At 45.6% G+C, this 13,066-nt stretch overlaps 1 protein-coding gene across 1 annotated transcript in view; it reads right to left on the bottom strand.

Moving 5' to 3' along the window:
• The window catches only part of LOC121920508 (plexin-B3-like), a 149,555-nt gene extending 136,897 nt beyond the window's left edge, over positions 1-12,658 (bottom strand). Inside the window, exons 1-3 of the mRNA XM_042447646.1 lie at positions 12,544-12,658; positions 9,294-9,493; positions 1,710-1,788 (exon numbers count right to left, since the gene is read on the bottom strand). Coding sequence (XP_042303580.1) covers positions 1,710-1,788; positions 9,294-9,316 — 102 coding nt within the window. The 5' untranslated portion in view covers positions 9,317-9,493; positions 12,544-12,658. The remainder of the gene's footprint in view (positions 1-1,709; positions 1,789-9,293; positions 9,494-12,543) is intronic.
• Positions 12,659-13,066: the final 408 nt, after the last annotated feature.

The following is a 13,066-nucleotide window of genomic DNA, read 5'->3' as shown; positions in this document are numbered from 1 at the left end:
CAGATCTTTAGAATATTTGCGTGTACAGCGGGCCCTTGATATCAACTAGGGTTTGATTCCAGGACACACACCCCTATGTATACCAAACTCCATGGATTCTCAAGTCCCATTAAATACAATGACATATCAAAATGATATCCCTTATATAAAATGGTAAAATCAATGTTTGCTTTTTAGAATTTATATGTTTTTAGTATTTTGAAGCCATGGATGCTTGAATCCGTGGATCAAGAATCTGTGGATATGGAGGGCTGACTATACTTGCTTAGCATGGAAGCAACCTAAGGAAGAATTAGCCATCATAAAGAGGGTCAGGGAATCCAACATCCTTGTTAGTGTCATAGATTGATTAAGCTAAGCAAAAGGCCCTCAACTTGTGCAAGCTTTTGAATTGTCCAAATCTCTTCATTAGGCAAGACAAAAAATAGTTAAGGGGGTCGCAAAGTCTGAGGAGTTGTGTTATCTGCATAATGGAAATGATAAGTAGTTAACCAGATTCAGAATCATACATATACACAGAGTGGGCCCTTGGAATCTGCTAGAGTTTGGTTCCAGGATCCCCCCTCGGATACCAAAATCTGTGGATGCTCAAGTCTGATTAAATGCAATAGCATAGTAAAATGGTGTCCTTTATATAAAATGGCAAAATCAAGGTTTGATTTTGGAGTGCGTGTATGTGTGTATTCAAGCTGTGGATTGTTGAATCCATGGATAAATATCTGTGGATACGGAGGGCCAGTTGTATATGGTAACATCTCAGAATGTTACCAAAATGTATGCTGTAGTTTTATGTAATGCCAATGTTTGCCAACATCTAGCATCTGCTAGAAAAAAGATGTCACCCCAACAAAACTTGGTCTTTCCGGTACCAACTTTACTACATAGCATACATATCCTACCTTTTCCTTTAGAGAAGTAGGGCTTAAATTCTACTCATTAGGGTATATTTACACAAGGGGTTCTTGAACTTGAATCTTTTTGGACTTCAGGTCCCAGAAGCCCCAGCCAGCTTGCCCAACAGTCAGGAATTCTGGAAGCTGAAAGCTCAAACATCTGGAGACACAAAGTCTGGGAACCAGTGATCTACACTGTATAAATAATGCAGTTTGACACCACTTTAACACCCATCACTCCTTCCTACAAAGTGAGCCTGCGATCTGTAGCTTTGTGAGGCACCAGTGCTCTTTGGCCGACAAGACTAAATACAGACCTCCTTATCCACGGATTCTTCATCCATGGATTCAAGCACCCACAGTTTGAAAATAATATATATATATATTCCCAAAAGCAAGCCTTGATTTTGCAATTTTATATAAGGGACACCATTTTACTACACCATTGTATTTAATGAGGCATGAGCATCTACGAATTTTGGTATCCATGGGGTTCCTGAAGCTGAATCTCAGTGGATACCAAGGGCCCATTGTACCTTGTAAATCTACAAATTGCAGGATTCCACAGCTACAGAACTTACAAGTGGTGCCAAAATGCATTACCTCTACAGTACAGATGCATCCAGAGTCCAAACTAGAATACTTTTACTGATAAGTGGTAACTGGGTAAGCCCATAGTTTCATTGATTCAGTGGGTGTCCTTTAATTGGGACTAATAATCGGATTCAGGGCCAGGAGTTCCAGCTTCCAGCAGGCTCTTGTCTCCATGGTAAATTCCATTTTGGTCTCAAGCCCCTGTCACCTCCTTGCACTTACCCCTTGGCCACGGCGAGGACCTTTCAGCTCCCACATGGTAATGTTAGGCAGCAGCAGCAGCAGAACTCCACGGGCATCCCTAGAAGAAAGAGATAAGGCAGCGTGTGAGTTGATATGGAGGGGGGCCGGGGTTAGATGGCAATTCAAGGCTGTATCAATGGCTGCTGTGATAAGCTTTCCCCCTCCCATCAAAGCCCCCACTGTTTCCATCTCGGCTGTGCCATCACAGAGCCACACGGGGCTAAAGGGGTCCATTATCCCGAAAGCAATAGAGCTCTCATAGCATTTAGACACATGACCCTGGCACCCCAGTGAAAATGAAAACGGGGTGGAGGGAAGAGAAGGAGGCTGAGGGTAAAGAATGAAGGCCACTGGCAAGAGTAAGGAGAAAGAAGGCATCTATTGCAAGCCGGACTATCAGCTGATCCAAGGGGTGTAGGGACCCACAGAGCAAGAGAAATGGACAGGTCAGGACTTGTGTCTTGCCCTTGGGTGAGGAACAGAAGGATCCCTTGTCATTTGTTTGCATGGGGTTATTGATTAATTGAGAAAGAAAAAGAGAAGGACAGGGAGATGTGGGGTGTGGTTGTGCCTGGTTTACTGGGACCTAATGGGTGGTGGTGGGGTTTTAAACTCTGGATCTGGGTTTTGCAGCACAAAGCCAGCCCAAGGCATTTTAAGAAAAGCAAAAACAAGGCAAAGTGCAAAAAAAAAGTATTTACAAACTCATTTCCAAATTTGGAATTTGCTTTCTAAACTTTGCAGACCATTTGTGTGGGTGGTCCAGCGTTCCTCCTGGTTGCACCATTTCAGTCACAAAAATAGAGTGCTTAAGGTTATTGCAGTGAAGGGTGCGTGTCTGTGAAGCATCGCCCCAGTGCATACAAAGGTCCCAATCTATGGTGAAATTCTCTGTCATAAGATCTACTGAAGTGAGTTCCTGTTCCTTTTGGCAGAGGTGGCAAAGAATTTCCCAGTGAGCTGGGTTCCAAAGACTGGGAGCACTTTTGCATTACAGAATTATATTATTATGATTCCACATTGACTGCCAGGATAACATTCTATAGTATCCTGGGATTTACAGTTTGGAGAGAGGTAGTGCCTCTGGAGCCAGTGTTGTGTTGTGGTCTGAATACTGGACTATGACTCTGGAGACTAGGGTTCAAATCCCAGCTCGGCCATGTAAACCCATGGGTGACCTTAAGCAAGTCACATTCTCTCAGCCTCAGAGGATGGCAAAGGCAAACCTGCTCTGAAGAAACATGCCAAGAAAACCCTGTAAGTTGCCATAAGTCAGAAACAACTTGAAGGCACACAACAACAACAAACAACAGTGCCTCAGATAAAACTGCCATCCCCAGCACTCTTCAGGATGCAGCCATGGCAATTAAAGTAGAATCATTGTGCTATAATCCTACAGTGTGGAAAGATCTCTTCATTTCTTACCCTGCTATCACCATGCAGTTTTCTCATGGCTACTTCTAGAATCCAGCTTGCATATATTACTGTTTTGGGCTATAACTGATGTGATTTGGGAGTTTGGGGAATCTAAAAGAGTAACTTTTCCAAGCTTTTCAGGAACATGAGAAGGAACAGGCCTGGCTGAGCAAAATCTCTTGCTGGCTTCTGAGCTGACTACACACTAAGGCTTCCATTGGCTTGGTGGGTGACTGCACTCAGTGCCAGTCTGCCGCTGTCCTGCTAATCCATGCTAACACCTCTCTTCCACCCTCAATCCCTAGAAGTAGCCCCCTTCCCTGGATCTCCAGGCAATTACATCCGCTCAATGCCCACTATTATATAGCACTAGTAATTCCATTCAAGCCCCATCTATCCTTATTTGCAGGCTTCAGGAAGCTGCAGAATCTGGGGCATTTGGCACAAGCAGGGATAGGCACAACATTTCCCATATGGGAGTGGGTGCAAGATTAATGCTGTAGCCGGCGAGGTGGAGGGATGGAGAGAAGTAGGGTAAGGGAGAGGCTAAGAGTGGAGGAGGTGGAAGTAAACAGATTGTGTATGTATGTAAATATGTGTACAAAAATACTAGAACTAGTAAAGAATAATAGAATCATAGAATCAAAGAGTTGGAAGAGACCTCAAGGGCCATCCAGTCCAACCCCCTACCATGCAGGAACACACAATCAAAGTGCCTCCAACACATGGCCAACTAGCCTCTGTTTAAAAACCTTCAAAGATGGAGACTCCACCACTTTCCAAGGGAGTGTGTTCCAAGATATACAACTGAGTACAAAAATTAAAATTGTATAAACCAGTACTGTATATTCCCCATCACCATGTATAGGTGTGAGAGCTGGACAGTGAAGAAAAAGGATAGGAAGAAAATCAACTCATTTGAGATATGATGCTGGAGAAGAGTGCTGAGGATACCACGGACAGCCAAGAACACAAACAAATGGTTCATTGAACAGATCAAGCCCAAAATCTCCCTGGAAGCCAAGATGATAAAGCTGTGGTTGTCATACTTCGGACACATCATGAGAAGGAACAACACACTGGAATAATAATGCTAAGAAAGGTAGAGGGACACAGAAAGAGAGGAATACTGCATGCTAGATGGTTGGACTTTATTAAGGAGGTCGGGTTTGCAGGATCAGAGCAGAACAGTGGGGGATAGGGAGTTGGAGATGTTTCATCTACAGGGTTGCCACAACTTGGGATTGACTCGAGGGTGGTTAACAACAACAACAAACAAAAAATACAGAAACCAAGGGATCAAGAAGAGTTTAAGATGTTGCTTCATCTAAGCCTCTCCCAAGAACCTGGGATCCAGCATATTTGGCCCCATCTATCTTTCCTTCCCTGTAAGATTAAGAACAAGGTGTTGGTGTACCCCTGCTCTTAAGCAAAATCTCATCCAAAACTCATCCATCCTTCTCTGTCCTTTGCAGCACTCCTGGGCCTTGAAGTCAACTGAGACCCCCTCAACGGGTAGAAGCAGAGGCTGAGAAGGTGTCAGGATCATCAAGAAATTGCAGTTCCTTGGCGGACACCCAGCACAGCCTCCCCCACAGCGGGAAGCAGGCGTGGGGAGAGCCATGACAGTCTTGGGGCTGGTGAATGCCCCCTTTGTCTGGCTCAGGGTAGGGGGCAGGGAAAGAGCCACCTCTGATAAGAGTCCAAGGAAGAATGAGAGACTCTGGCTCATGGTGTTCTTCACCAGCATGCTTAAACCCACAAGTATCAAAGTCCAGCCATTATCTGTGGGGAAGTGCAACAGTGTCAGGTCCAGGTGGAGTAACTTGACATCTTTCTTCCCCCCTCCATCCCAGTCTATACATGTGTACTCTCCCCTGAGCCTTATCCACCAGAAGGGGTAGGAAAGAGGATGGAGGAGTTGAGCAGGGCAAGGAAGCAGCCCATGCTGCAGGAGGAAATCAATGGGGCTTTGAGCTCCTTCCAAGGTAACAAGTTGTGGAGTAAGAAAACATGCAGAGAACTCAAAGCAGGCGTCAAAGCAAGTCACAGCGTGAAGCGAAAAGAGACACCAAAGAAAATGTGGGGTAGACGTGAAGGGACCACAGCCAACGGAGGGATGTTGGTACCGTGCCACAAACCACTTCTGCTTCCTAATTCCTTACACTTCAGGATGCACAGAGCTCTCACTGGCATTGCCCCATTAAACCTCAAGGTGCCTCACAGATATCACAGCATATCTATGCATCTCAGTCCAGCAGGCCCAGCAACTAGGCATCTACAGGTACAGGAAAACACACACACAGAGACACACACACCAACAATACCTACCAACATTCTTCACAGCTGGAAATGTACTCTCTCAATCCACTGCCACAGATTTCTGGCTTACACCAGCCTCAGGCACCATGGGCACACCTGCTTCAGTGAGAAAGCAGGTTCTTGCTTTGCCTGCCAGGTACCTGGCGCTGCTGCCTTTGCACAGGTTGCTATGCTGGGCTGTAAGCAACACTGTGGTGAACCCAACCCAGCGTCACTGATGCCCACGAGAACCAAAAGTGTGGGCGGCCTCCAATAATCTCTTTCTCTCACACACATAACACAGGAGCAGCAGCAGCAGCAGCAAGTGGGGCTGGGAATCACTGCAGGCCACTACAGAAAAGGGAGCAAACCACCAGAAGTCCTTGTGGAGTGTGGGTGTGCGTGAGAGACAGATAAACAGAAGAATTTAGTCTATCAAACATTCCCACAGCCAAAAGGAAAGGGGTTGGCGGCTTAAGCGGGTATCAGTAACTTAGTGTGTTTTAATGATTTTGTATTTTTTTACTTGTTATATTGATGCAATGTTTTTAATTCTGTTTTTAAAGTTGTACTGGGTTTTGACAACTTTAAAAACATAATGAAAATAATCACACCAATATTTCAGAGAGAGAGAGAGAGAGAGAGAGAGTGGCGTAGTGGCTTGAGTGTTGAACTACAACTCTGGAGACCAGGGTTCAATTCCCAGCTCAGACGTGAAACCCACTGGATGACCCTGGACATGTCACACCCTCACAGCCTCAGGGGAAGGCAATGGCAAACCTCTGAACAAAGCTTGCCAAGAAAACCCTGTGGAAGGTTCCTCTTAGGGTTGCCAAAAGTTGGAAATGACTTGAATGCACCCAAATACAATTAGGTCACACACTCTCAGCCTCAGGGGAAGGCAATGGCAAACCTCCTCTGAACAAATATTGCCAGGAAAACCCCATGACAGGTTCACCTTAGTGTTGCCTTAAGTCGGAAATGACTCGAAGGCGTACGACACACACACACACACACTGGTTTTCGAGTATCTTTTGTGAGCTGCCTTGGGTCCAAAGCAGGAGAAAGGTGGCATATAAATAATGTAAATAATAGTAAATAATAATTGTAGATGAGATAAGCCCTGACAACTTAGGTCTAGGAGGGAATCCCCCATCATACTCCCATCATTATCCATCCAAATCTATGGCAGTGCCCCACAGTCCCAAGCAGAACACAATGTATAAGAGGAAAGAGAGACTGAGTGATAAGCATGGTGTTTGTTATATAATCCAGGCAGACATTAAGCACTATTTGCTCGCCTACGGTAAACAGTCCCATTAAGGGGAGACAAGCACTAATCCCCCATCCTCCACGCTGTGTGAAGGGAGGAGGAGCAGAAGAGAATAACACTGCCACAGGATTAAACCCACGTGATCCTGAGTTCTTGGCAAATCCAGGCTTCCTCCTCCTCCTCATCCCACCCCCTCAACACCAACCCATCCCACACTCCTGCTTTAAGCCACTGGCTCAAGTCTCTGGGGAGGAAAGTAGTTTGACACCTCTTTTGCTCCCTGTCTCTTCTCCACCCCACACACACACACACAGTGCAAAATGAATGCACTCCACTCCTTTTGAAAAGTAACCAACAAATAGCAATTCCCAACTTAAATAGCGATGTGACTGAAGGTGGCCAGGCATGTTGGGATTTGTTTTGAAGTAGGGTTGCCATTTGTCCCAGAAGGCCTGAAAAATCCCAGATTGAAGGGACTAAAAAATTGCAGAAAATCCCAGATTACTCCTTCATCGCAGACGATGAATAGTTTAAAACGTGGCAGTGGAGATGAAGGTGGAAACCGTGCAAGAAGACTGGCACTGATGGGAGCTTCATACCACCCTACAAGATTTGGTTGCACACCTTATTCTTCCATTCCATTCCATCCCTCTGGTTGCCACCTTATTCATCCATTCCCACCTTCTTTCCCCCAACAGGTCCAGAAAGTGAAAAAGGAAAGGAGGCAAGCAGAGATGGCCTTGTGTTGTGTAGTCTGTGTTGGCGGTTTGAGCCTAGGACTAGGCAGCACAGTGGAAGTTCACTTCCAAACAGTCTCAAGAGAGTAAGTCCCTTTACTCTCTGGGGCTACTTGGAAGCTTCCCTCTCCTCCAGCTAGAGGAAAAAAGAAGAAGAAAAGAGCTCTTAGCTTGTACTGAGGTTGAAGCACAATGATAGCTAAAGTGTAAGGATTAATGTGTTGAACTTACACTATCAGAATGCAAATTCATAATATGCATAATTATCATAATTTATATAATTTGCAAAATATAAACTCAGATATGAAGAACTGGATAATGGTAACCCTATTTTGAAGTCAACAACAGAGAGGGGTTTTTTTGGGGGGGAGGATTCCCATGTCGTACACAGAGACAGTGTCACCACCAGTACTGCAAGCAGCTGTCCAGGAATAACCCCCACCTTTGGCTGCATCTGCACCATGGACATAATGCAGCTTGATACCACTTGAACTGTATTTAACTTAACACTATGGGATCCTGGGATTTGTAATTTTATAAGATGATTAGCTCTCTCTGTCAGAAAGCTCTGTGGCCACACCAAACTACAAATCCCGGGATTCCATAGCATGGAGCCCTGGCAGTTAAAACATTGTCAAATTGGATTATTTCTGCAATGCAGATGCCGCCTATATCTACCTGAAGGGAATGCTGAGACCTGTAGTATGAAACGGCTACCTTCCCAAGCTTGGCCAGAAACACACCTCCCTACTCACTCTTGTTACAACTGTGGCTCATTGGCCGCACTGCTTTGAAAAACTGTTTTTTGTTGTTGTTTTTTCAAACCCATCTGGGTACCATTTAACATATCCATTTGGAGATCCTCACACCAAACCACATGAGACACAGCGGGTGAAGGGAATGTGAGGGAGGGAAGGACAAAATCAGCAGGGGATGTCTTCCTCTCGCAAGGCAATTCCATAAACTCAGCAAATGGTGGGTGGGCGTGGTGCTGTCAACAGATTGCTCCTATCCTACTACTCGTCCTTCTTTGTTCTGCACTGTTGTTAGTATTTTCTATTGAATTTTTTGCTCCTTGGGTGGATGGGTGTGTAGTCTGGGTATTATGTCTGCATAATTTAGTAAACCAATTGAATAAAAAAAGTTTTTTTTAAAAAAATAATAATAATATAAAGCTATAATAGACGTAAGGGTAAGAAAGTCAGGTTTCAACAGAGACTCCAACCAAAGCAGCGCCAAACTAAGGTGCCTCATTTACTTTGGAGGGAAAGAATAATCTCATATAGTTTAATTTTGCTTTGTTTGTTGTCTGATTTATGCAAAGAGCCCATCTTCCCATACTCCAGTGCTTCTCAAATAGTGGGGCGGGCCCCCCAGGGGGGGCGTGAGGCTTCGTAAAGGGGGGTGCGAGGCTCTGTTATGCAGAGGTGTACTTATAACAATTTTATAGACAAATGATACTATTTACAGTCGCGCGGGGGGCGCGAAATGTTTTCTTCTTCCTAGGAGGGGCATGACAGAAAATAATTGAGAAGCACTGCCATACTCCAAGTTTCGGGGAGAAACACCACCAACATCCAGCTTAATATAGTGGTCCCTTGGTATCCGCTTGGGCTTGGTTCCAGGACCTCCCCATGGAGACCAAAATCTGTGGATGCACAAGTCCCATTAAATACAAAGGTGTAATGAAATGGTGTCCCTTATCTAAAATAACAAAATCAAGGTTTCCTTTTTAAGAATGTATATCTTTTTGGAATATTTTCAAGCCATAGATAGTTGAGTCTATACACTCACTAGGAAATAGTTCTCTACAGTTCTGGACTTTCCCAGCCCTACCTGCAAAATGAATCCAGGTTCATTTCAATCCTTTCTGAATCCAATGTACGTGCTTTATCGCCGAGCTACAATCCAGACTTATGAGCTGACTTTATCTTCAACTGGGAAGGAATCCCCTGCCGCCAACTCAAACACACCTCAGGCATGAGATCATGATGTTAAAGGAACCTGCCTCCTGTCCATCTCAGCTGCATTAATTTCTGCTCAGAGAAAACAGCAGATACACCCTGTTGGTAACTTTATTCAGTGAAAAGTACTCAGCATTTTTTATTTTATTTTATGTTGACAGAGCTCCAGCCTACTAGAAACACCAGCCTCTGACCCAACAGCCCTCCATCACAGTCTTTGTGTATGGGTTCTCTCTGTTATTCCCCAGCAGTATGCAAATTTTACTCTGCACTTCCTCAGGGACACTTTCACCTACTTTCAACTTACATGTTCCACCAGGATTCATCTCTAGCAGTGAAAACAGACACCGGGACTCACTCAGCTCTAACACAAATTAAACTCCAGGGAAAGCCCCTACTAGCCTGAACAAAATAGGACATTTAAGTTGGCTCTCCATATCCACAGATTCTGCACCCCTGGATTCAACCATCTATGCCTTGAAAATATATATAATTTTAAAACCAATAAGCAAACCTTGATTTTTGCCATTTTGTATAAGGGTCACAATTTTGCTGTATATAATATAATGAGACATAAGCACCAACAAATGTTGGTATCTACAGGCGGAGGGTAATGGTCCTAGTAGTGAACCAAACCCCAGCAGATACCATGGGCCCACTGTATGCCCTTCCCCAAATTCACACTGACTCAACTTTCAGTTCCAGAAAGGAAATGGTGTAAATAGAAGTAAACTGAGAATCACTTCACCTGTCTGCCTGCAAGCAAACTATCCTTAGGACTGAGATTGGGTTCCCTTTGTCGCAGAAGCTTAACCAAAGCAATAAAAATGAAAGGCTGGGGTGGTTTACTGGGACTCACCACCATTTGCCCATGGTGACATTCCTACAGCAATATGGGGTGAAGAATAGTCACATTGCTTTGGTTCATCCAAGCAAGCCCCCATAGCCATCTGGGTAGTGGGAGGGGGCATACTGGCATCCCGTTTTCTGCAACCATTTGGGCACCCTAATGTCGGAGTTCAGGTGTTGGACTAGCAATAATAAACCTCCTCTGAACATGTATCTAGAGAGATCTTATAGTATCTTTGAGACTAACTGAAAGAAAGAAGTTGGTAGCATGAGCTTTAATAGACTTAAGTCTGCTGTTTCAGCAATCCATCTGAGGAAGTAGACTGAAGTCTATGAAAGCTACCAACTTCTTTCTTTCAGGTCTCAAAGGTGCGACAAGATCTCTCTACATACTGATTCTACAGACTAACACGGCTATATCTTTGGATTCTCCTCTGAGCAGGTTTTGCCAGGAAAACTCAAGGAGAATGCCCCCATACATTGGAAACGACTTGAAGGCACACAGCAACACACAAGACCAAACTTCCTCCACCTTAGTGCCAGGAGCGAAGGAACTCACCTCTCCAGGTGTAACTAAGGAAGGTCAGTTAAGAGCTACACAACACAAATCCCACGAACTGGAACATGTCCTCTCACACAGGCACAACGCTCCTCTGTTTGGCTGGATGAGGCGCACCCAAGACTCCCCCCCTTCCCATTCTTTCAAAAGAACAATCACCACCTTTCTCCCTCCACACCCTCTCCAAGCACCTGTTTCCCAGGACCTGGCTTCAGAGCCTCCCAGCCCATCCAAACATGCAATTGGAGACAAAACAGAACTCACCCAAAGCAACCCACTCCAAAGCAATGGACAAGCAGAGTCCCAGAAAAGCAGTGTCACAGAGCTCCCCAGAAATGGGGGGGAAGCAGAACCCTAAGAGAACCAGCCTTTCAAAATTACCCCCCCCCCCCCCAAATCTCTCCACCCCAGATTTATTTTCTTCCTCTCTCCAAGTCTGACCATTTGGAGTTCAGGCGCACCCATCCTTCCACAGTATTCAGAGGGATCTTCTGGAGCACCTTGGAAACCAACTGAAGGAAAGAAGCTGGTAGCTGGAGCTTTTGCAAACTTGAGCCTACAGGTTACCAGCTTCCTTCTTTCAGGCTAAACCTGGAAAAGCTCAGACTACTAGTTCCTTTCTTTCAGGCTCAAGCCTAGGAAAGCTCAGGGTACCAGCTTCTTTCTTTCAGGATCAAAGCTCACACTACCATCTTCTTTCTTTCAGGCTCAAGCCTAGGAAAGCTCAGACTACTAGCTCCTTTCTTTCAGGCTCAATCCTAGCAAAGCTCAGGCTACCAGCTTCTTTAAAACTCAAGCTCAGGAAAACTCTGGCTATCAGCTTCTTTCTTTTAAGGCTCTGGCTATCAGCTTCTTTCTTTTCAGGCTCAAGCCTAGGAAAGCTCAGGCTACCAGCTTCCTTCTTTCAATTCAGGCTCAAGCCTAGCAAAGCTCAGGCTAGCAGCTTCTTTCTTTTAAGGCTCAAGCCTAGCAAAGCTCAGGCTACCTGGGATGGCAAAGGCAAACCCCCTCTGGACAAACCTTGCCAAAAAATAAAACAAAACCATGCTAGGTTCACCTTAGGGTTGCCATAAGTCAGAAACAACTTGAAGGCACGCAACCACAGCAAGGGCAGGTCACACTCTCTCAGCATCTAGGGAAGGCAATGGCAAACCCTTTATGAAGAAACCTTGCCAAAAGAAACTTATGATAGTCTCACCTTTGGGTCACCATGCGTCAGATACAACTTGAAGACACATAACAACAACTAGGGCCAAGCCACACTCTCTCAGCCTCGGGGAAAGCCATGGTAAACCCCTCTGAACCAATCTGGCCAAGAAAACCCAAGCTAGAAACTCATGGAATGACCTTGGGCAAGTCACACTCTCTCAGCCTCAGGGGAAGGCCAGGGCAACCCCTCTCTGAAACAACCTTGCCAGGCAAACCCTAGGGCAGAAACCCACTGGGTGATCATGGGCAAGTCACACTCTCTCGGCCTCAGAACAAGCCAAGAAAAGCCCAGCAGAGGGTCTTAGGAAAGACTGATGAAAGGGAGACAGGTTTTGCAAGGAGAAGGGCTGGCAGATGGAGGGGGGGGGGCTAGAACTTGACAGAAGAAACTACAAAGGGATGAGAAAAGAGAGAACTGGAGGATCCAGAGAAGGAGGAGGAGATCGCTTAGTCCTCCAAGGAAAGGGGACCCCAGAGAGCCCCAAAGAGCATCCCAGCGCCTTACCTGGCCAGCCAAGGGGGAAAGGACCTGCAGCAGCAACAGCAGCAGCAGCTCTGTCCTGGGCAGCGCAGCACTCGCACTCAGAGCCACTCCCCACAATGCACCGCTGGCCCCTCCGAAGAGGCTTCTTGCTTGGGCTTGGCAGCCAATTCCAAGCCAACCCGCCCCTCTTTTTCTTTTCCTCCTCCTCCTCCTCCTCCTCCCAAAGTCCCAAAGCTGGCCATACAGACCAAGACTCAAGGGCGCCCCCTGCTGCTTAAAATCACAATATCCTTTTTTTAAAAAAATGATACCTTTATGGGGCCAACCAAAATGCACCATGACATGCTGCAAGCTTTCAGAGTCACACTAGTTTCTTCTTCATCAGACAAAGAGGAGCAAGAAACTGAAGATGTTAGTCCTAGACCTGCATTTTATTTTTTCTGGTCTTGGTTCAGATGGTATGGGGGGGCTACCTGCAGGCTGGCACCTTCCCCCTTCACTGGGAGATGTTCAAAGTCAAGGAAATTGTTCAGAGTCAAGGAAA

The sequence above is a fragment of the Sceloporus undulatus genome, chromosome 2, assembly GCF_019175285.1.
Source record: "Sceloporus undulatus isolate JIND9_A2432 ecotype Alabama chromosome 2, SceUnd_v1.1, whole genome shotgun sequence".
Taxonomy (NCBI): Eukaryota; Metazoa; Chordata; class Lepidosauria; order Squamata; family Phrynosomatidae; genus Sceloporus; species Sceloporus undulatus.
The sequence above is the reverse complement of the archived record's forward strand: the minus strand, read 5'-3'. Positions and strand labels throughout refer to the sequence as shown.